The sequence below is a fragment of the Octopus bimaculoides genome, chromosome 25, assembly GCF_046866305.1.
Source record: "Octopus bimaculoides isolate indiv1 chromosome 25, ASM4686630v1, whole genome shotgun sequence".
Classification (NCBI taxonomy): Eukaryota; Metazoa; Mollusca; class Cephalopoda; order Octopoda; family Octopodidae; genus Octopus; species Octopus bimaculoides.
The window spans coordinates 16,670,791-16,696,443 of NC_142952.1; the positions used below are offsets into that span (position 1 = coordinate 16,670,791).

General features: G+C 38.0%; 1 protein-coding gene across 4 annotated transcripts in view; it reads left to right on the plus strand.

Moving 5' to 3' along the window:
• Window positions 1-202: 202 nt before the first annotated feature.
• LOC106869827 (regulatory-associated protein of mTOR-like) overlaps window positions 203-25,653 on the plus strand; it is a 79,427-nt gene continuing 53,976 nt past the window's right edge. The window contains exons 1-9 of one of the 4 annotated variants that reach the window (XM_089341993.1): window positions 203-1,205; window positions 9,635-9,737; window positions 13,085-13,245; window positions 15,081-15,161; window positions 15,903-16,049; window positions 16,811-17,034; window positions 18,826-18,885; window positions 20,319-20,419; window positions 22,033-22,177. In XM_089341993.1, coding sequence (XP_089198119.1) covers window positions 1,011-1,205; window positions 9,635-9,737; window positions 13,085-13,245; window positions 15,081-15,161; window positions 15,903-16,049; window positions 16,811-17,034; window positions 18,826-18,885; window positions 20,319-20,419; window positions 22,033-22,177 — 1,217 coding nt within the window. In that variant the 5' untranslated portion in view covers window positions 203-1,010. The remainder of the gene's footprint in view (window positions 1,206-9,634; window positions 9,738-13,084; window positions 13,246-15,080; window positions 15,162-15,902; window positions 16,050-16,810; window positions 17,035-18,825; window positions 18,886-20,318; window positions 20,420-22,032; window positions 22,178-25,653) is intronic. The other 3 variants (XM_089341994.1, XM_089341995.1, XM_089341996.1) reach the window with 3 other exon arrangements.

Consider the following 25,653-nt stretch of genomic DNA (forward strand, 5'->3'; position numbering starts at 1 on the left):
ATTTACAGAAAGGGAGCAGGGGCCAAAAATCCCTCTGAAAAAAAAAACAAAACAAAACTGAAGGAACGAAATCTACAATATCTAAAACACATATTAGAAGAAATTAGGGTTTTTGGCGCATGATATAATTTATGACTCTATTCTGCATGAATACCTTACAACTTATCATCAACGCCGAAGAAAGAAAGAAAAAGAAACACAGAGATTAAGAGAAGGAGAGTGGAAGGGAGGAGAATCGTCCCCTGCTGCACATCGTCTATGTTCAGTTTCCAACCCGGTTTTGCCCGGAAGCGGAAACGGAAGTGTAGGTCATGTGTCTATTAATCGAGCTGCATTAGATCTGTAATATATCCTCCAACCAATATGACGGAGAACGTGTGAATTAGGGAGAGTTGGTGATGTAAAATTCTTTCTTGATTGTAAATATTACCAAATTCTCATCTATGCTACAGAAAAAAGAAAAGGAAATGATAATAATTTCATAGAAAAATCTAATTATTATTATTATCATCATTCTAGTGTGAAATATTTTGTCAATGTAAATTTGTAAGGAGAAGAACAATAATATTTATTGTGGGAGAAGAAATGCAAATAATTAATTTGTAATATTTATTGATGAAACTTTGTTTAACATATTAAACATGTGCACGGGTAAATTCTACAAGAGATAAAACAACTACAAGAAAAACAGACAGCTGGCTACGACGACGACTACTACTACTACTAACATCATCATCATCATCATAAAGTACAACAATTATGATAAGGATAATATAAAAACAACATAAATTTCTCCATGAAGATGGAGAGTGGAGATGAGGTGGGAAACTGTTCTGTAGTTAGGTCGGCTGAAGTTGAAACTAGAAGTCCATTGAGTTTGTTATCATCATCATCTTCGTCGCTGTTGTTATTATGATGGCCTGTGTGGAGGAAGTCAACTAAAGAGACCTTAAGTAAGAACATTATCAACCAAAAACCAGAACAGTCGCCCTTCGTGTGCTGAGACAAAGATGACCACCACCAGTAGCAGTACTACAGTAAATGATGATAGTCGAAGTTGTTGTAGCAGTAAAGTGTATGAGGATGAGAAAGAAGAAACTCCAGATTCCGACCGAAGACTTCCACTCGCTTTTAATCTAAGTCGCCATACGGAGAAGATTTTAGCTCCAGAAGTGTTGACACAGACATGGAGGATGAAAGAAAGGGTTCGTCTCTATTATATTTATTTAAACAATTCATTTCCGCGTACCTAATAACCCATTTACCCATCTTTTATATCGATCTGTCTGGAAGTCAATCTGACTACTTGTACGTCTTCATATTTGTTAATTCATAACTATATAACTATCTGTATGTAGCATTTATATTTTGGGGGTGTTTATCTCGTGTATTTTTGGCTACTTTTTCTCCCCTCGAACTATAAATGTTAAACAACTATTGATTCCTGCGACATTGTAAGCGACCCATCATTTGGATGACTCCATCCCATTTACATATCCGAAATTCAGGACAAACGTAATGGATATTCTTCATGTGTCTTGTAATTATTTGTTGGTGTTAGAGATGTTTTATTGGGTCGTTTCATTATAGATAGGAGGCTAGACAAGTGTGTGTGGGGTGGGGTACATAGGAAAATAGTGCTTTTAGATGAATAACACAGATGTGCGGTTAGTTTTAACAGATAACTTTGATGGATGATAGTCAAATAGATGGCTAGACGGAAATGAAACATTCCAGGCATGCGGTAATTGTCAAACTATACGGACACAAACTAAATTGATATTCTTAGAAAATACAAATATAATATCACTTCTACTAATCTCCAGAACCTGTTACTAAAAACGGTTTATAACCTTTGAATATTAAAGGGGATTATATTTGGTTATTTTACTATTTTAATGAATTGTGTATATTTTATTATTAATGTGGCATAAATTAGATACATGAAGACTTGTTGATATTTTACTGTCACTTTCAATCTTTTAGAACCACTTCTTGTCACCGATCTAGAACAAATAGAGACAGCCTCTGCACCGTTTCCCTCAAATCTTCCCCCTTTAATAGATAAAAAGACAAATCGGACAGTGCAGGCCTAGATAGACAAAAAGCACAGAGTAGTTACACTTGGAACGTCTTTGGTCTTTAGGTCAATCAGATCTGATGAAGGGTTAAAAAGCAACAAACACTATGGGACAAATAACCGTCTTTCGAGGATATTTTGGTGGAGATGTTCTCAGTAAAAGGCTGGAAAAAGGATTTTGACACAATTGTTTGGAGTCCTTTTAATATTCAGATTCTTTTGTCATGACATTGTTTTGAATTAATCATGCATTAGCTTTGAGATTTCGCCAGTGGGATTGTATATCTTAGAATGACATTGTAAGGTTGGTGTAAGAAGCCAGATCTGGTCTGTTTGAACATAAAGCATGTAGAATATTTGGGCCAGATATGGCTGGTCTAAATGCTAAAGGGTTTAACCTTTTATAGTATGAATGTTAAGAAATTGAATACCAGTAATATTCTATGGTCGATTTAGCTATAAAAATGGTGGTTAGACTGGACAAAAACAATGGTCAAGACTTGATGTGCCATATAGGTAACTGATTGCTTGTTATGACCTTGAAAAAGCATAAAAATCACTGATTATTATCCCCTTCTTGCTTTATAAATCCGAGTTATGCCTAGTAACTTATGTTATTTGTCCCCTCAGGAAAAAGAATAAAGCCATACATGTTGCAACATTTTACTCACCTTTTCCTTATGAATATTAGTCGTTGAATCTATGTTTACTATTATATTTTTCATCAAAAGAAAATATGGGTGTCTGGTGTATTGTCGGCTGTTCCACTGCTCTCCATCAACTGGTCTCAGTGCCTACTCTCCCCTTTCATTCTATAGAAAGTCAGTGGAGAGCATGAGTAACATTAGAAGACTGAGGGTGCTCTGAGTATTGATGAGGTTTTTAGGTTAATGATTATGGAGAATCTTTGGCTTGTTGGGATTCTTATTGGGGTTACCAATTTGGGAATAATCTGTAAGATTTTGCAATGTAGTTAGTACAGTGTATCAGAAGTGTGAAATGACTATGTACTCCCTATACACTTATATAACCCTTTTATTATTGTATTTTTAAAGAAATATATTGTTTGATTATTTCAATTAATTTCTTTTTAACCCCATGGCTGGGTAACCATCAGCTGAGATCAGCAATTAGCATACAACAATGGTTCAGTATATATTTACATCAACCGTTTTAACTAGTTTATGGCAGTGATTCATTTGGTGGCCTGTGTGTGGCAATGATAATCGTGCCGATTGAAGTCAGCACTCGGTGCAAGATAACCGTTCAATGTATATTTATGTCAACTGCTTTAGTGCAAGTGCTATTTATTTACCTAAACTATATCCCTGTGCAGGGCACTCATGTAGTGTTATTCGACAGTACAAGTCAGATCAACTTCATATATTTACAATCACTTATATTCAAAAATTGACTTTAGTGTGGCAGAGTTCAAAATAGGGTACCACACACGGTGGTATATTACATTGTGAACAATGGTATCTAGTTTCCTTACGTATCCCTTTTTGCTTTACATACTGTGCATGTCTTTGTGGCAGTGGGGTGAAAGAGTTGTGGAAAATCGTTATTCTTGAATGTCGATCCATCCCCCACACTGCCAAGCATCTGCCAAATGAAATGTGAGTTTACGACACACATGTCAACTATATACAAGAAAATTTTTTTGTACCATTTCACAAATTTTCTTACTGATTTGTGTGTTATCACCAGCTGATCTGAGTGATTGACCCTGTCCATCTCTTCATTGTATGAAACAACTACACTCATTATGGCATTACCATCTGCATCTTGTTTCCTAATCTCCTTCATGCCTGCAGAATGTATTGTGGATAATATGCAGACATTTTCTTTGTCATGCCACTATCAGTGCATCGGTATGCTGTTTCCCCCCTTTCAAAGTTTTATCTTGTGAAGATCAGGCAGCATGTTTTTCCTGTGCATCTTCACAGTCCCACAGGCATCAGTCCTCTTTGCCTACAGCTGCAGGAAGAGGTCTGGACTGGAAAACCAGTTGTCCATATAAATATTGTAACCTTTGTCAAACAAGTTTTCGTTCAGCAACAACACAACATCAATTGATGGTAGAGTAGATGCTGGAAGATTCAATCTGTCCTGACCAGTGTAGATTTTGCAATTTCATGTGTACCCACAGGCTCTGCCAGTTGACTGGCATACTTTATAAACCTTGACTCCAAAGTGGGTGGGTTGTATTGTTTGATTTGGAGCCTTTGGAGTCAAGGTTTATATGATAAACGATCATGGGAATCTTCTTTTCAGGTGCTGAATAACATCTCTCCTTCCTGTGTTACTTCCCATATCTCTTTCCCAGTTTTCAGAGTTGGCACTGTAAATATAGGCACATTGATAGGTAGGTCTAGCGAGATTGTAGAGATGCTTGAACAGAGACACGTTGATGTATGTTGTGTACCAGAGGTAAGGTGGAGAGGAACTTCAGCCAGAATCCTCACAGGCAAAGCACATAGGTCTAAACTCTTCTGGGAAGGTAATAGTAATGGGGGCATGCTTCTTGCAGAGAAATGGGTAGATAAGTTCATAGAGGTAGTGAGGGTGTGCGATAGAGTACTTAAACTCAGGTTAGTTTTGCGGAATGGTGTAGTTACAATTATCTCTGCCTACGCACCACAAACGGGCCTACCAAATGAACAGAAGGATCACTTTTATGATATTCTTCTGCAGGCTACCTCAAAGATGAGTGACAATGATCTCATCTTTGTGGCTGGAGATTTTAATGGGCATGTTGGACGGCAACCTGGTATCTTCCATGGTGTCAATGGGGGCCATGGAGTTGGTACCAGAAATGAAGAGGGAACTAGGCTCCTGGAGTTCTGCGATGCAGATAACCTATTCATCTGCAACACCAACTTCAGGAAGCCAGTTAGCCACCTGATAATCTATCAATCAGGTGACTCTGCTAGCCAGTTTGATTTCATTCTCACCAGACAGCGGGATGCATGGTTGCTCTTAAATACAAAGGCCCTCTCTGGTGAAGAATGCACCCCCCAGCATAGACTAGTTATTAGTGACTTTAGACTCGTGACCAGAAGGATACCAAAAAGCAGACCAATCTGGAAAAGAAGGACTTGGAAGCTTAAGAACCCTTCACATGGTCAGAGATTTAGGGATATCTTTACAAAGAAATTTGATGATCGGGAGGAGGAGCTACAGTCCAGTGACATAGAAGGCAGCTGGGAATTCCTGCGAGACAGCTTACCGAGTGCCACAGATCAAATCTGTGGTTGGTGCAAAGTCCCTTCCAAACTTAGGGTAACCTGGTGGTGGGACAATACTGTAAACAGGGCCATTAGAGCAAAGAAACAGGCTTGGAAGGCCTGGAAGAGTGGGGGTAGCAGGAGAATGTATCAGAGAGCCAAAAGGGAAGCTAGGAGACAGGTATATATAGCCAAGGAGTAGCAGAAAAGAAGTTTGCTAATGTTCTGCGACATGAGGACCAAAGAATTGAAGTATTTGAGATTGCAAGACAGTGTGTCAGAGAAAGCTGTGATGTCATAGGAGAGAAATGTGTCTGCATGGATGGTGGTGTCCTTGTGTTTAATGATTCTGGAAAGAAAGAGGCTTGGAGATGCCATTATGAAAGACTGCTGAATGTGGAGAATGAATGGGAGGAGGAGAGTTTGCCAAAGGCTGACCCAATTGAGGGACCAGCTACCCGAATTGACAGTTCCCTGGTAGATAAAGCAATTAAGGATATGAAGATAGGGAAAGCACCTGGCCCATCAGGAATCACCACTGAGATGCTTTAAATATCAGGCAGTCTAGGTTATGGTCTTGTCACCCACATCGTAAATCAGGTAGTTCATGAAGGAGTCATACCCAGTGACTAGTGTAGCAACACCATAGTCAACTTCTACATGGGTAAAGGTGATGCTTTAGATAGAAATAGCTACAGGGGTATCAGATTATTGGATCAGGTGATGAAAGTTACTGAGAGGATCATAGCCCAATTAATTAGGGAGAGAATTAGCCTAGATGAGATGCAGTTTGGTTTTGTGCCAGGCAGAAGCACCACTGATGCTATATTTCTGATAAGGCAACTGCAGGTGAAATATCTAGCCAAAGATAAACCTCTGTACTTAGCTTTTGTTGACTTAGAGAAAGCCTTTGACAGGGTCCCTCGATCTATTATCTGGTGGTCAATGCAGAACCTAGAGATAGATGAGTGGTTGGCAAGAGCTATACAAGCCCTGTACAGGGATACTGTCAGTAAGGTGGAGGTTGGCAATGAGTATAGTGAAGAATTCCAAGTAGAAGGAGGGTTTACCAAGGATCGGTCCTCAGCCCTCCTCTTATTTATTGTAGTCTTCCAGGCAATAACAGAGGAGTTCAAGACAGGCTGCCCCTGGGAACTCCTCTATGCTGATGACCTTGGCTTAACAGCCAAGTCACTGTCAGATCTAGAGATGAAGTTTAGGGTGTGGAAGCAAAGTCTAGAATTGGAGGGCCTTAGGGTTAACCTAGCAAAAACCAAAGTCTTAGTAAGTAGGAAGGCTGTCAAATCATAAACTCCTTCAGGTAGATGGCCTTGCTCGATCTGTAGAAAAAGCGTAGGTAGAAACTCCATATGATGTATCCGGTGTAAGTTAAGGACACATAAAAGGTGCAGCAATATCAAAGGAAGGTTAACTGGGAAAATAGTTTTTGTGTGTGGCAGATGCACTGGGGCAGTAAACACTGAAGATGTACAGAAAACAGATTCCATCACATGCCAGGGGGAGAAACTAGAAGTAGTTAATAGCTTCCCCTACCTAGGCAACCAAGTCTGTAGTGGGGTGGTTGCTCTGAGAGTGTAGCAGCTAGAATAAGAGTAACCTGGGCAAAGTTCAGGGAGGTCCTACCTCTGCTGGCAACTAAGGGCCTCTTGCTCAGGATGAAAGGTAGACCGTATGATGCATGTGTGCGAACTGCCATGCTACACAGCAGTGAAGCATGGGCCATGACTGCTGAGGACATGTGTAGGCTTGAAAGAAATGAGGCTAGTATGATCAGCTGGATGTGTAATGTCAGTGTGCATACATGACTGAGTGTAAGTGCCCTGAGAGAAAAGTTGGACATAAGAAGCTTCAAATATGGTGTGCAAGAGGGATAACTGTGCTGGTATGTATTATGTATGAATGAGGACTGCTGTGTGAAAAAGTGCCACTCCCTAACTATGAAAAGAACCCGTGGAAGAGGTAGACCCAGGAAGACATGGGATGAGGTGGTGAAGCATGACCTTCAAACATTGGGTCTCACAGAGGCAATGACAAGAGACTGAGACCTTTGGAGATATGCTGTGATTGAGAAGACCTGGCAACTAAAGTGAGATCACAGCCTTGCATGTCTAGTCCAGTTAAGAGTACCCCTGATGCATTGGGCAATATGATATTGAGAAGACCTGTCGAGTCAAGTAAAACCAAAATCGTAGCTGTGGCCAGTGCCCCCTGACTGTGCCGGTGGCATGTAAAATGCACCATCCAAACATGGTTGATGCCAGGTCCGCCTGACTGGCTCCCGTGCCGGTGGCATGTAAAAAGCACCATCCAAATGTGGCTGATGCTAGTATCCCCTAACTGGCTCCCATGCCAGTGGCATGTAAAAAGCACTATCCGAACATGATTTATGCCAGGATCACCTGATTGGCCCCTGAGCTGGTGGCACATAAAAAGCTCCATCCAAATGTAACCGATGTCAGTACCCCGTGATTGACTCCTGTGCCGGTGGCATGTAAAAAGCACCATCCGAACATGGCCAATGCCAGTACACCCTGACTGGCTCTTGTGCTTGTGGTATGTAAAAAGCACCATCCAAATGTGGCCGATGCCAGTACCCCCTGACTGGCCCCCATGCCGGTGGCATATAAAAGGCACTATCCGAACATGATCAATGCCAAACCCACCTGACTGGCTCCTGAGCTAGTGGCTCATAAAAAGCACCCACTGCACTCTGAGAGTGGTTGACGTTAGGAAGGGCATCCAGCTTTAGAAACATTGCCAGATCAGATTGGAGCCTGGTGCAGTCAGTCGCTGGCTCTCTAGACCTCAGTCAAACCGTCCAACCCATGCCAACATGGAAAACAGATGTTAAACGATGATGTGATGTATCTGGTATTTGGAACATAAAAAGTTCTTATGCAAAAATATATCTCTTTTACTTGTTTCAGTCATTTGACTGCGGCCATACTGGAGCACTGCCTTTAGTCAAGCAAATCGACCTCAGGACTTATTCTTTGTAAGCCTAGTACTTATTATATCGGTCTCTTGCCAAACCGCTATGTTGTGGGGATGTAAACACACTAGCATCGGTTGTCAAGCGATGTTGAGGGGACAAACACAGGCACATAAACTTATACACACACATACATATATATATATATATACATATATACGATGAGCTTCTTTCAGTTTCCGTCTCAAATCCACTCACAAGGCTTTGGTCGGCTCGAGGCTATAGTAGAAGACATTTGCCCAAAGTGTTGTGCATCTGAATCTGGGACCAAGTGGTTAGGAAATGAATTTCTTAATGATGCAAGGATGTTGAATTGATTGAGAGAAACCTGAATCCTCATTAGCATCATTACCATCAACATCATCATTTAGCATCCACTTTTTTGTGTTTGCATGGGTCAGGTGGAATTTGTTGAAGTAGATTTTCTATGGCCAGTTGCCCTTCTTGTTGTTGACCCTCACCTATTTCCAGGCAAGGTAATATTTACCATGGAAGCCTGGAAATGAACAATGCCACTTGATTGATGGTGATGTTCATTTACGACCATCATGTAATGTCAAAACATAGATGCACACAAACATATATCTACAATTCAGAAGTGTGTCCTCTTTATGGGGCATTTTTTTTTTTGTTAGTCGAAGAATGTCTGGTGTCTTCAGATATTGGGTGATAGGGTTAGGGTAGTTGTTGAATCTGCAGTGAGGGTGAGTTCCAAGAAGATACAGAGAAAGGGAGAGGGTTGTTTTAGCGTAGGGATTTGGATAGTATAAGTGTTACGGAGAAGAAGAAATGGATGAAACGAGTGAGTTTAGGTGAATCCATTAGAAGTGAGAGTTACTGTTGTTGTAGGAGAAAGAGTTGAATGCTGAGCCCTGGTGTATGGTCAATACTTTAATATTTAGAGCAGTGTTTCTCAACCATTTTTTTTACCTATGAACTCTTTGGTTCCTGTTTTACTCATATGGGCCCTCCTAACCATTTGATGTTTAAAAAATCATATTGTCTTTTTAAACATTATTAGGAATTGTATTAAAAAATTGTTGAAATATTTTGTGTATTGTAGAAATATAACCAATTTTATTGCAGATGAATTTTAACAACAAAATCTTATATGGGTCCCCAAGGGCCATATGGATCCCAGTTCAGAACCTCTGATTTAGAGAATGTAGGCTCTGTGAATGGTTAATAATGAAATTATTCTTTTTCTCCTTTATGAAAACCCAGTTTTAATTCATTTAAAGGGATCTGGTGTTAAGAATGAAAACTATTTGAAAGTACATATTCAACAACTGTTTTGGTGATATTTTTCAGATGAAAACTGTCAGTGTTGCCTTGGTATTATGTTTGAATGTTGGAGTGGACCCTCCTGATGTTGTGAAAACCTCTCCTTGTGCTCGTTTAGAATGTTGGGTCGGTGAGTAACTTTCACTTGTTCTATTCATTTATATATACAGGGTGTCCCAGAATTATCTCTTTCAGTGAAATTGGACAATTTAAAAAAAAATACTCACTTTTATATATGTTTATCATGATTAATATGTGTTGAATAGGTATAAATTTTTAGTTTTCTTTATAATTTTATAATTTTTTAAAATAATTTTATTTTCATTCCTGTTAGATCCTGTCCATGACAGCTTTTATTCAGTTTTGCAGCATTCATTTTCTCTATCTCCCTCCTCAAGATGGAGCAATAGTTTGGCTAAACTTAACCCTTTAGTGTTTGCATTATTCTACCCAAATTAATGCTTTTTCATCCACATTGTTTTGAACTAATCATGCATTATCTTGTAACTATGAAATTTTGATGAGGTAGCTGTTAATTTTTAAAACGATATTGTAGGGTTGGTGTGAGAGACCAGATCTGACCAGTTTGAACATAAAACAGGCAGAATACTTTTAGCCGGATATGGCCGGTTTAAATGCTAAAGGGTTAAAGAACACATTCAGTTAGCAGTGCAGGAGATAATGTCTGAAGTGCTTCAAAATGTGTTTCACAATGCTAAGGATAGATTTGAAATTTGCAGGGATACAAATAGAGTGCATTTGTAAGATTTATAAATCTATTTGCTTTGGTGTCATAATTAATAAACACAAAATTCTGTTAGTTTCTTTAAAAAAGTTGCCATTAAAATAAATAGTTAATTTTGGGACACCCTATATATATATATATATATATATATATATATATATATATATATATAGTGTGTGTGTCATGTATTTTTGCAATCGTTTTTATTACATCAGAGGATGTAACTTAGTTTCCAATCTATTTTCTTCATTTTGTAAATTGGGATATTTAGACACAAATTTAAAAGTAGCTTGAATAAATGTCAAGATTTTCAGAATCATTTGATTCAAGACTGTAAATTGATGTAGAAATATTGATTTTAAAAAGGAAAAAAGATCTTAATTTTGAGGAATTTGTATATTCAATTAAACTGACACAATACTTAATGAGTACTTTATTTTAACCAGTATTTTATTATATTGACTTTTTGGAAGAATGGAAGACAAAGTTGATGTTGGTGAAATTTGAACTTATAGGAATGTAACAAAGCATTGCACAGCATTTCATTTTATTGTTGTAATAATTCTGTTAATTGACTGCAAGAATAATGCATCTCCTACCATCCCATCACTGTATAACTCTCTCTCTCTCTCTCTCTCTCACATAGCCCACCCCAATGACTCTGCTATTCATCTATTTCTCTTTCTCTTTTACTACTCCCTTCTCTAACACTGTCTTTATTACTCTCTCTCCCTTACCATCTTCTCTCAACACTAAGCCTATGTAACTTTCATAAGAACTGGTTCAAATATTCTTGACACTTCCAACCCATCACAGGCTTCACCTATTCAACCTACTCATTACCACTTTGTCCCCTCTCCTTCACACTAATCCTGACATTGCTTTTTCTCTTCCCTTCTGGACACTGTTCCCTCTGTTATTCTCTCCACTATCATCCTCTCACAACAATAAATCTTTTCCATCCATCGGGCGGGCGGGTGGGTGGGTGGTCTCTCACCTTGCTAGCTACAAAGCAACTCCACTAAGGCTGGTACCACAAAATAAACTCCCAATACAATCAGTAATGATTGGTAAATCAAATTGAGCTGCAATAATGCAGGGCTCAAGAAGGCCCTTTAGTTCTGCTGACTGTAAGGCAATCTCAGTAGTGTTGGTACCATGAAAAATGCATTCAGTATACTCTATAGAATGGTTAGGAAGGGCATCAAGCTGTAGATGTAAACAAAACTGAGACATTGGAACAAGACCGAGTCTTTTGATCTGTTGATTCCTGTTGAACTGCCCAGCTCATTCCAGCATGGAAAACTGATGTAAAATGTTGATGATAATGAATTCGTTAGCTTTACAGCTAAGGGAATTAAACATTATTAAATATTGAGTAAACAAATAAATGTAATCAGTAAAGCAATGAGTGCATTTTAAAAATATTTTTGGTATTTCCTGCCCTTGCAATACATTTTTGTATTACTATGTTACTTATCTCATTCTGTTTTCAAGTATCTCTTTATCATAGCACTGTATGGTATATTATATATGTGACTGGATTTCCCTATTAAATAGCTGTCATATCTCATATTTACTTTTTAAGAGTTAAAAAATATGTTATGTTTGTGTTTCTATGTGTATGTTCATGTGAACAAATAAAAGTAGCACTCAACGCATTTGGTTGGAGTTACGTGTATTTAATAACAATTCAATTTGCTTCTCATGACTATTTTAATCTAATGCTGCTTCTGCTGTGTATAAAGGATTTTTATTCAGCTGTGTGGCTATTTGCATCATCAGTAATTATTTATTTACTGTTTTCCCATATCACTGGCAACAAATTTCACCTAGACATGCAGTTGGCTGTAAGTACATGCTATTGACAATACCCATGAGGCAGAAATGCATCTAGTGTTCTCATCAGCCACTGCTAAGATGAAAATCATCTGCTTTCAATATATTGTGTTTTTAAACACAGCAAGTCCGTTAGAGACATTATCTTTGGACAAATACCACAGTAAATTTTCTATTTTAATCTAATACTACTTCTGTTGCATATAACAAATATATATATATATGAATATGGCCTAGTGGTTAAGGTCTTGCACTCACAATTGCTAGATCGTGGGTTCGATTTTCAAACCGAGCAGCATGTTGTGTTCTTGAGCAAAGCGCTTCATTTCATGTTGCTCCATCTGGAGGAATGTTGGCCTGCTCACCTTGCCAGCAGGATGGCATCATTTGAAAGCTAAAATGATGCAAAGTCCATGGGGACCAGTAATGTATAACAACATTCGATGGTCTGGTCAATCACATGATACACACATACCTTTTTCCTTCTTGAGGGTTCTCAACTTCTGACAATTGTAGGAGTGTTTTCATAACATACAGCATACCTTGAGTATTTTAAACTTGGGAGAACCCATTCCTCTTCGAGTCATATATTTATATGGTGTGCATGCACACACACACACATACACATCCAATAGATTGATGGTGTGTAGATAGTTGGTTGTTGTGTTAGTCCCAAGTCAATCATGATTGAGTAGATACATGTTGGTTTGATTTGTCATCAGATTGACTGGATATGACCAACCTTATGTTTGAAATGTGTATTTATCATCACACACACACACTTGTGCACGCACACACACACACACACGCACACACACACACACGCACACACACACGCGCACACACAAACTACTTTACATAAATTCATGGAATAATAAAATTTTTTTTTTCAGATCCTCTTTCCATGAGTCCTCCAAAAGCTTTAGAGACTATTGGAAATCGTCTCCACCAACAGTATGATAGATGGCAGCCACGGGCCCGTTACAAACAATCCCTGGATCCAACTGGTGATGAAGTCAAGAAACTTTGTACAACTATGAGGAGAAATGCTAAAGTAAAATAGTATTCCATTCTATTTGCTTCAGTAGTTAAACGACTTGAAGTTGCTATCACACTTCAAACATAAATACATGAATTCTTAGAATACCATCAGCAGAATGTCAAAGCCTTTGTCCTGATCTTTGTTTTATGTTGAATTTTCCATGCTAGCATACCAGTATTGTTTTACTGCCAAATGCTTTTCCTGTTGCTAACCGTTGGTTGTTTTTCATCTAAGGGATCTCTCATATCACATCTTTGTAGGTGCTGAGCAAGCAGATAATTTATTGATGGGAGAAGTGACAACAACTTCTGTAGAGCACAAATGGAAACAAGCCAAGACAATCACACACACACAACGGACTTCTTTCAGTTTCCATCTGCCACATTTATTCACAAGGCTTTCGTTAGCCTATTGCTATAGTAGAAGACACTTACCCAAGGTGCTGCATAGTGGAACTAAACTTAAAACCACATAGTTGTGAAGTGAATTTCTTAACTGAACAACCATATGTGTTCCTTCTTTAATTATGACATTTCTAAACATAAAAGAAATTAATTGATCAAAAAGTTTCATTCTTGGTTACTGTTATTTTTCGAAGTGACAGACTTTGGCAAACATCTTCCTACAAGACGACCATGTTTGTTTATATAATATGAAAATAAATGATAGCAAAATTGTCTCCCAAGTTGATAATGGTAAAAAGGGCTGGGGTAGAAGTAGACCAAGAAAGGCTTTGTAAGAAGTGATCAAGATATTGGATTACAGTCACGGTATGATTTCTAATTGAAACATGTACAAAGATGCACATTGTACAATTCTACAACCCAAACCAAAATGGATGTTGTGTTTAAACCAGCCAAATATTCTACATATTTTACATTCAAACTGGCCATATCTAGCCTCTCACACCTAACCTACATTGGCATTCCAAAAATAAACAATCATATCATTGAAACCTCAAAGCTATAAGATAATGCATGATTAATTCAAAACAATTTAAATAAAAAAGCATTGCATTATTTACATTTAACGGATATTTGTCCTCATCTTGTTTGTTGTTAACACAATGTTTTGGCTGATATACCCTCCAGCCTTCATCAGGTGTCTTGGGGAAATTTTGAACCTGGGTTCTCATTCCTAAGGTATTTTTTGATGATGATGATGATGTTGTTGTTGTTGTTATTATTATTCAGGTCACTGCCTGGAATTGAACTCGGTATCTTGGAGTTAGTAGCCCACGCTCTTAACTACTACGCCATATGTAGAGACTCAAAGCTAATACTACCTGGCTTGAATATAATGACACCAGCCAATGGGCATATGGTGTAGTGGTTAAGAGCGTGGGCTACTAACCCCAAGATTCCAAGTTCGATTCCAGGCAGTGACCTGAATAATAATAATAATAATAATAACATCGAAAAATACCTTAGGTATGAGAACCCAGGTTCAAAATTTCCCCAAGACACCTGATGAAGGCTGGAGGGTATATCAGCTGAAACGCTGTGTTAACAACAAACAAGATGAGGACAAATATTTGTCAAATGTAAATAATGTACATAATTTCTCATCCCTTAAATATAGAACTGCAAAAAAGCATTACATTTAACAGAATAATCTGAACACGAAAGGATTGTGTTAAACACACCATTATGCTGTCAGTCAAAATAACCGATTTGTGGTTCAGTGGCAGTATTGACCAGCTTGACATCAGCAAAAATTAAATTCTTACACATTTTGCCCCCTCCCCTTTCTTGTCTCTGTCAAGTTTGTAAATGATATAGAATAGTGGGAATATGTCAATTTACTGCTTATCAATGTTTCAACCATTGTCTGTCTTGCAATTTCAGGATGAGCGAGTCCTGTTCCATTATAATGGTCATGGAGTACCAAAACCAACATCAAATGGAGAAATTTGGGTTTTTAATAAAGTAAGTGTAGTTTTGTATATTTAACATTTAATTGATGCTGTGCTGCTGTGAAGGAATTGGTTGCAGAGTTGTCTGGGATTTGGTATAGGATTGATACATGTTGATGCAGACCTGTTGCATGATCGCTAATGTATTGATTTCAAATTTTGGCACAAGGCCAGCAATTTTGGATGAGGGAGTAAATTGTTACTTCTTTTATCGATCTGGTATCAACTGGTACTTCTTTTATCGATCCCAAAAGGATGAAAGGCAAAGTTGACTTTGCCAGAATTTGAACACAGAACTTAAGGACAGACAAATTTCCACTAAGCATTTAGCCTGGTGTGCTAACAGTTCTGCCAACCTGTCACCATACTGGTCCCTAATATATTAACATGTTGGAATCGGGGCTGGGGTTTGTGAGAATTATAATGTAATGCTGCTTATTTAATGAGTGTATTCAATTTTCTGAGAACAAATGAAGAAATGAAGTGGAATCATTGTCGTCATCAACATTTAATGTTCATTTTTCCATGCTGGCATGGGTTGGACGGCTTGACAGAGTGTACTGGTTGCTCTTTATGTGACACTATCACCAGTGCTTTTTACGTGGCACCAGCACCCACACCAATGCTTTTAATGTGACACCTTTGTTTTAGGATCTCAATTCTGTTGTGGTGGGCAGGTTTTCTAGAGCTGCTATGAGGGGAAACTAATCTTCTAGAATCCTTTATTGATTTCCTTTTTTTTCTCCATTTTCAGACATACACACAGTATATTCCTTTGTCTATATATGATCTTCAGAGCTGGATGGGAAGTCCATCTATTTATGTCTATGACTGTTCTAATGCTGGAGTAATTGTGGAATCTTTTAAACAGTTCTCTGCTCAGAGAGAACAAGAAAGAGAGGTGAGTTATCTGTAATTGCTGTCCTAACCCTAACCCAAACACTACTGCTGTTGTTGCTGCCACTAAGTACTCCACACTCTACTATCAATAAGCAAGCTCATTTTTTATAACTGATGCCAACAGTTTTGCCTTTCCTTCAGGCTCAGTAGAACGTATATATTGAACTCCATTTCCCTTAAATGCCTATACATCCTCCTTTTTAGATTGTCTTGCCTATAAAAAAAAATCAACATTATGTTAATTAAAGTAAATAAAATCAGGCAATGAGCTAGTGACATGGTGTGTGCAAAAAGCCAAAACAAAAATGTCTTAACTGAAATTATCTGTAAATTGGGGAATGAAAACTGCAATTGTAATTTGTTTTCTTTCTTTTATAAAGAAACACTCTGTTATACACTACCTAATAAAACCATTTGTTTGCTTTTGTATTTGTTGTTCTTTGCTAGCATGCAGTCCATTCCACTTATAAATTGTGTTAAAAAAAAAATTCTATTTCTCTGATAATGTGGATTGTCTAGGTATTCAGATGCAAACATCCTACCAAATTATTACTTTTTTTCCTCTAATGTCAGTGATCTATTTTCCCTGTTAATAAAATTCTTAGCAGGCATACAAAGGTCATCTAACTTGGTGGAGACCTCCATATATAATTCCTCTATTCCAGTTTGAACTGTTTTCATTTTGCTTTTTTCTTCTTTTCTGTCCATCATTTCCATTTTCCTCCCACACTATGACCATTCTAACTCTTCATTCGTTTACAGGCAATGATGAATACTCATAATTCCTCAGTGACTGGAGAGATTAGCAGTGGTTCTTCAGTGTCATCGACTACTAATCCAACGGTAGCTTCCACCCCAGTGTCGATGAGTAACTGTATCCAGTTAGCCGCTTGCAGTAAAGATGAGCTGTTACCTATGAACCCTGAACTTCCAGCGGATGTGTTTACCTCGTGCCTCACCACCCCAATCAAAATGGCGCTCACATGGTAAGTTTAATTCAGTAAAATGGGCCTAGGCATCATCATCATCATCATCATCGTTTAACGTCCGCTTTCCATGCTAGCATGGGTTGGACGACTTGACTGAGGACTGGTGAAACCGGATGGCAACACCAGGCTCCAATCTAAATTTGGCAGAGTTTCTACAGCTGGATGCCCTTCCTAACGCCAACCACTCAGAGAGTGTAGTAGGTGCTTTTACGTGTCACCTGCACGAAGGCCAGTCAGGCGATACTGGCAGCGGCCACGCTCGAAATGGTGTCTTTTATGTGCCACCCGCACAAGCCAGTCCAGGGCATGACTATGAAATTTGATAGACAGAAACTGTGCAAAAGCCTATTGTATATACGGAATTGGGATTTAATGGTTAAAAACTTATAAATAAATTTTAAACCTGGTGAGCTGATTTTATTGGTTACAAGATTGTTTTCATGATCCTTGCCGGATACTACAGAATGCAGTAATAAAAAACACTGCTATAATTTCCTTCATTCAGATGAGACTAAGGAATTCTAGAAATATTAATGTATTTATTGTTCCAAACTAAACAGGACTTATAAAGAAATATGGAAAATCATTAATAAGAAAGATTAAACACTTAAAAAGCTCTTATGTATGTATGTATTTACACATGGGGGTGAGTATCTATGCAAGCATCTGTTTATTTAACATTTATTTTTATGATGCATTGGCAAATGATATAAACATTGTCACTCTTGCTGTTAGAAATGCAGTGAAAGCAATTATTGGCCTTTTGTAGACCTGTAACCAACAACACTTGATTACCAAAAGCAATATGTATGCATGTGTCTGTCAACATTATCATCATCATCATCATAACATCCACTTTTCCATGTTTGCATGGATCTGATGGAATTTGTTGAGGTGGATTTGTCTATGGTTTCCTTTCCCCAACTAACCTGTTTTCAAAGTAAGGTAATATTTCCCCATGACCAGACACATTTTCATGGAAGATTGGAAAAGAAAGACACCACTTGCATGTCGTGCAAAGTCAAGGCAGTAACACACACCCACACACATGTATGACAGGCTTCTGTCAGTTTCTGTCTGCCAAATCCACCCACAAGTCTTTGGTTAGTCTTGGGCTATAAGAAGACTCTTGCCTAAGGTGCCATAGTGTGGTTGACAAGCAAACTCCATACCACACAGCCATACTTAAGCCTCCCTCTTTCTCTCCCCTCTCTCCCCTCTCATATTTTAAACCAGTTTGGTAAATGTCAAGATATGAAAGTATCAGCACTTTAGTAACTTCTGCCAATTGATTATAATAATGGTTTCAAATTTTGGCACAAGGCCAGCAGTTTTGGAGGAGGGGTTTGTATAGTTGATTACATTGCCCCCCCCCCCCCCCCCCAGTTCTCAACTGGTACTTATTTATCGATTCCAAAGGATGAAAGACAAAATTGGCCTTGGCAGAATTTGAACTCAGAACATAAAGACATAAACTGCTGGTAAGCATTTTGCCTGGTGTGCTAATGATTCTGCCAACTTGCTGCCTTAATAGTAATCATATATAATGTTGTTTCAGTTTCACTCCCACTGTGGTACCTTTGGCAAGTGTCTTCTGATATAACCCCAGGCCAATCAAAGCCTTGTGGGTGAAATTAGTTGATGGAAACTGAAGAAGCCCATTATAAATGTGTGTGTATATATATATATATATATATATATATATATATAGAGATGATCTTGGGTTTGTGCTTTTTATTAGTTTAAAGTCAGTTCTTGTCAGTTTTCTATTTTTGTTTATAATTTCAGGTATGTTTCACAGGATTCTGGTAAGCTTGTTTCTGGCGCCACTCAAGAACTTGTTGACAAGTGAGTTAAACTTCAGAATCTTGACCTAACATTTCTCCATCTAACCTTATAGCAGTTTTATTTCATTTTCAGTGTTTCTTTCCAACATCATCATCATCATTTAACGAATACCTATTTGTCTTTAATTGATTTCAGTCATTGGACTGTGGCCATGCTGGGGCTCTGTTTCAAGGGGTTTCAGTTAACCACATTCGCCCTAGTACTATTTCAATTTGGTACTTATTTTATCAATTTCTTTTAATCAGATGACTAAGTTACCTTCTGATGCACTCATGACACCAGTTCATATTGATGTACACAAATCTACAACATCCTCACAGCATGTGTGTGTGTGTGTATGTAATTGTGCTGTTACATGAAAAAAAAGTACCCATTACTCACTGTAAAGTGGTTGGTGTTAGGAATGGCATCAAGCAGTAGAAACCATGCCAAAACAGATGTTGGAACACAGTTCAGTCCTTGGATCCATCAAATCCTGTCAAGCCATCTAACTAATGCCAGCATGAAAAATGCACATTAAATGTTGATGTTGAAGATCATATATATATATATATATATATATATATGAACACAAATGAGCTGAGGTTCACTACAGCTGTTTCAGACCTGTTTTTTATTGATGAACAAATCAATTACATCATGTAAAAAAAAATGTTTTCTTCAGGTGAACTAAAATTTTATATTTAGGATTTTAGAATTTTTCACACTGTTGGTACTGGATATGCTCTCCTTGATTCTACCTTGGTGTTCTTATTAATAAAATACCTCAGTTCTTATAGATCCTGCAAATAATTTTATGTATATTTAAGTAAAGTTTAAGTTAGTTAAAATGTTTGTGACATATTTTAACTGCTAAAAGGCAAATTCACTGCAGTTACCATGGAGAAAAATTCTCTCTTATGGTTAAAAGGTGTAAAAACACAATATCTGTCCAGTGTTATCCCCTGTCAAGATTCCTAGACATCACTGTTACTAGCTCTTTAGTTGTTATCAATGGGAAACACCTAAGGGAGGCAACTCTGGAAAACCTTATCAAAACTATAGCTTTAATTAAAATACGCCTTTACACATTTTTACCATAAGAGAGAATTTTTCTCCACAGTAACTGCAGTGAATTTGCCTTTTAACAGTTGAAGTATGTCACAAACATATTTTAACTAACCTAAACTTTGCTTATGCCTAAACACTGCTTGGCACTAATTTTACTGTAATATATGCATGCACAGGCTTAAGTGTGTAGTGAAGAAGTTTGCTTTGCAACTACATTGTTTTGGGTTCAGTCTCAGTACAAGTATCTTCTACAATTTGCTCTGGACTGACCAGTGCCTTGTATATGAATTTGGTAGATGGGAAAACTGCAGAATCCTGTCATAATATGCATGTGTAAAGCTGCATTCACAGCTATTTATTGTTTTTCCTTTTTCCTCATGTAGAATACCCGGGCAGTTGAATGATCGACGGACAATGCTTGGTGAATTAAACTGGATTTTCACAGCAATTACAGATACTATTGCTTGGAACACACTTCCAAGAGGTAGGAATACCATTCCTCTCTCTCTCTCTCTTTCCTCATCCTTCTTTTGTTAGTTTCTCTGTGTCTTTTTCTGTTTTGCAATTCCATTCTCTCCATTTTTAAAGTTTCTCTTCGAGTACATTTTTCACTTTCTTGTGTGATAAAAACAGTTTTTAAAATAGGGGTCAAAAGAAATGGAAAGCAGTTCTGTTCATCTTCCTTCCTGATGCCATTAGTGATATAAGATTAGAATATTTCAAACTGAAAATTATACTGTGGGCTTCTCTTTTTAAAAGTTTACTGCAGAGAGCTGTTTGCCTTAGGACAGTGGCTCTGTGGTTCCAGACCTCTAGTGTGGTGTTTATAAAAGTAGCTCTAGGGTCTCATGAGCTGTGTTCAACATTTTTAAAGTTTGTTGAGTAAAATGTATAATTACTCGGTTACATATAGCTTTCAACTGACAGATTAAACTGGGAAACCAAGATTGTTGTTAGTTCATAAAATCTCTTTATTAAATAGACAGACATTTCAAAATTTCACTTAAAAATATTTTGCCCATCATAATGTGTCTAATGGAAAGGTTAGAGTTTCTTCTCTTTCAGGGTTAAGTTATTTTCAGAGTCTCTTGACCCCAGTACTTAATTAGTATTTGATTTTATTGCCCCTCCCCCACTACCACCACGACAAGGAGAAAAAGCAAAATTAATCTCAACAGATTTGAACTCAGAATGTAAAGAGCTGGGAGAAATATTGCAAAAGTATTTTCTCTGACACTCTCATGATTCTGTCAATACTTTTTATTCCTAAGAGCTTTTCTGGTTTTAATATGTTGCCACATTTGTAATATGTCTTTTTTCTACATTTTTTCGTGCAGCTGAAGATTGCTCTTCATATTGCATTTAAGGTAATGCTCACATTACTTAAATAAATTGAAGTAGCATGAAACGTGCGTACTGCAATCACTTTTGAAATCCGTGTTGCTTATTATTTGATATATATATATATATATATATAGTTGATGTATATTCTGTTGTCAACTATAGTGAGCTGTTTTAGAGCAAATATCCTTACAGCTGCATACTTTTATCACTAACCATTTCACTGAAAGGTTGGTGTGGAGCCTTTCAGAGTGGCCTAGTAGGCTGACTGGGAACACAAATTCACAATAAGAATGACCCAGGTTCAAATCCCACTGGAGACAGGATTTTGGAAAGCAGCAGGTAGACACATAGGTGTCATGACCTGGGTGGGCTCAGCTCCTGTAGAGTGTCAGGTATAAGGGCCAAAACATTTGTCAGATGGGAGTTCTTCCTCTGAAGATCTCTCTTGCAGTGTACTTGCCTTGAGGCAAATTTCTGTTATTTTTTTTTTGTGTCAATTCAGCAGACTGAGGTAAGAAGAGTTAGGAATCTTACTTTGGAGGGCAATACAATATTTAATCTATAATAGATGTTTATTACATTGTTTTATGTTCCTGTAAAAGGCATGAATATTACTGAATCCTGACTCCCTATAAATATGATGATATACAAAATGTAAGAAATCAATGTTGTAACAAAGTTATTTGGTGAAAAATTATTAAATTACCTTTGTGTTTTTTTTGTTTTTTTTTCTTTTTTTTCTCACTTTTATAGAATTGTTTCAAAAATTGTTCAGGCAAGATTTATTGGTTGCCAGTCTTTTTCGCAACTTTCTGCTGGCAGAAAGAATTATGCGATCTTACAACTGTTCTCCAGTTTCAAGCCCACCCTTGCCCCCCACATATCAGCACCGGATGTGGTGAGTCGCAGTTTTATTTATTTATTGTGTCATCTACTCATGAATCCATGAATCCATAAAAATGCCATTTCAAACAATTTCATCATCCGAATCATTTTCACATTCTCTTTTTACAAGAATATAAAGGGGTTGGATTGGATGGCCCTGTTTTAACAGTGTTTTAACTATTTGTTATGGTTCTTCATCATCTGTTTTCTGAAATCCAGCATTCTGTGAGAACACCTTAACATTTCATCCCCTGTCTTCAAGATAAAGTCACTGTTTGAAGAAGACAGCTCACTAACTGCATACCCCAAGAGGATAAGTGAAGTGCTAAGTAACTAATTCCAGAGTGTCTTCCTCTCTCCACTGGGAAACATACAAATTAGAAGCCTTAAGAGTTTTTCTCAACACTGCAGATCTACATGGGAAAGAGGCAACCATCAATCATATCAACATAAAAGAATGTCATATCAGCTATTGATGAGATGAACTCAAACTTAGCAGTGGGCTCCAGATGGATTTCCAGGTGTTCTAAAAACATGCAAGAAAACTCTTGCAAAACCACTGCAGATACTTTTTCAGAGTTTCCTTGCATGTGGCAAACTTCCTAAACTGTTAAAAGAAAGTGTCATATATCCTGTCAATAAAGGAGGAAGCAGAGCAGCTGCTAAAAATTACAAGCTTATCTCTCTGACTTCACATGTTAGCAAGGTCATGGAATGTATTAACAGAACGAGACTGATCACGTTCCTCGAAAAGAATAACTTGCTCACAAACACGCACATGGTTTCTGTCCGGGGAGGAGCTACCCCACACAGCTACTACAACATTACGACTAGGTACTGAAATAAGTAGCTCAACCACTCAAATGCAGATGTGATATATCTTGGCTTCGCCAAGGCCTTTGACAAAGTTGATCAAAGGATGATATGTCACAAACTACATGACTTTGGTATTGCTGAAAAGCTAGAAGAGTGGCTGCATGACTTTTTAAAATGAAGAAGTCAGACAGTTTCTGCCAATGACACTCTCTCTGGGGAGACATCAATCTACAACTGAGTCCATCAAGGAACTGTACTGGGACCACTACTGTTTGTGGTGGCTCTCTCAGACATGCCCCCAGTTATACAGTTTGTCGCTCTCACTAGCTACACAAAAGTATCACTGGCAGTCAAGGACCTTGATGATCATACCAAAACTATAAAATGACCTGCATGCAATATACAAATGGACTGATAAAAATGATATGTAGTTCAATGCTGTGAAGTTTCAAGCACTCTACTATTGGCCCACAAATAAACTACAATTGGAATACACAGGACCAGGGGTCCCAGAGTCAGAATAAGAGCTTGACCTGGGAATCCACATAAGTAATGATGCAATATTCCATGTGTGTATTACCAAGATGGCAATGTTGTACAAGCAAGTAACTGGATGGATTCTTAAATCATTTAGAACCAGAAATAAGGATACCTTGCTACTCTTATAAAGAACTTTTGTTTGTAGTCATCTGGATTACTGCTCCCAACTGTGGTTGCTGCAGAGCATCAAACTAGTGGTGGAATTTGAGGCAGTCCTGCAACACTACACAAAGAAGATTGACGAGATGAAACAAATCACTTCCTGGGAGAGATTTTAAAGAACTGAAGCTCTACTCCGTAAAGAGAAGGTGTGAAAGATATGCAGTAATATACATATAGAAAATGCTGCAAGGTCTAGCTTCCAACTTTGGAATTAAAAGCTATACCAACCACCAAACTAGGTGGTAATGCATAATACTGAAGATCCTGTCTTCTCCGTCTTGAATAAGGACCCAGTACTGCAATAGCTTGGGTTTCAGATTTGAAATCCCAGATGAACTCACATTGTGGAACTCACATTGTGGAAGACAGGACAAAGAAGTCTGGCTCTGTCCAACTCGCTTCTTCACCACAAACAGTACAGAGAGGAGACGCAAACACACTGAAAGGTGTTGCTCCAGCATGGCCCCAGCTTCTGGCTGAAACCAGTAAAAGATAAAAAATGTGTGTGTGTGTGTATATATATATATATATATATATATATATATATATATGCATAACCACACACATACATAAACAGCCACATACACGTGCTATCATTACACACACACACACACATACACCTGCATGCACGCACATACCCACACAAACACACCCACACATACCTCCTTCTCTTGCACTCTCCTGTCTTTGAAAAGAACTTTTTCTTCACCCTTTCCCTTCCGGTCATTTCAATATGTGACCGTGTGTGTATTGTTGGCGATTTTCTTTCTCCGTCTTCCCTTCTTTGGACTTTTTCTATATTTTTGATGAAGAGCTCTGCTTGAAACGTGATGTCTTCTTTCTTTTCTTTCCTTTACTGAGCGTCCAATAACATTATACTTATTCTATGTCCTCACATTGTTGTTTTTTATTGCTTGTTCATGTTTGGATTGACTATATATATATATATATATATATATATATATATATATACACACACATATATCTGTTTATATACGTATATATCTGTTTATATACGTAGGTGTGTGTGTGTGTGTGTGTGTTTATATATACATACATAACGCCTAGTTTAGAATAGAGGCAGCTGATGAAGAATTAATCCAAGTGGCTATTTGTTTTTCTATGTGTTCGTTCCGTTGTCTGTAGTTCATTTTTCTAACGTCCTGTACCCGAATATGCATCTATATACACATGTAGATGTAAGTATGTACATATATGTGTGTATACATGCTTATATATCCGTTGTGTTATATATATGTATATTTATATATATATATATATATATATATATATATATATATATATATATATATAAAACTTACTGTATAAAGGTTAACGCGTGCGTTCTGTCGTGATACAAACAATATATGAGTATATGCATAAAAACTAGAGGTAGTCGATAGCTTCCGCTATCTGGGCGACCAAGTTAGTAGTGGGGGTGGGTGCGCTGAAAGTGTAGCTGCTAGAATAAGAATAGCCTGGGCAAAGTTTAGAGAGCTCTTACCCCTGCTGGCGACAAAGGGACTCTCACTCAGAGTAAAAGGCAGACTGTATGACGCATGCGTACGAACAACCATGCTACATGGCAGTGAAACATGGGCTGTAACTGCTGAGGACATACGTAAGCTCGCAAGGAATGAAGCCAGTATGCTCCGTTGGATGTGTAATGTCAATGTGAATACCCGTCAGAGTGTAAGTATCTTGAGAGAAAAGCTGAACATTAGAAGCATCAGTTGTGGCGTGCAAGAGAGACGATTGCGCTGGTATGGACATGTGGTGAGAATGGAGGAGGATAGCTGCGTGAAAAAGTGCCACACCCTAACAGTTGAGGGAACCCGTGGAAGAGGTAGGCCCAGGAAGACCTGGGCTGAGGTGGTGAGGCAAGACCTTCGTACATTGGGCCTCACCGAGGCGATGACTACGGACCGAGACCTTTGGAAATGGGCTGTGCGTGAGAAGACCCGGCAAGCC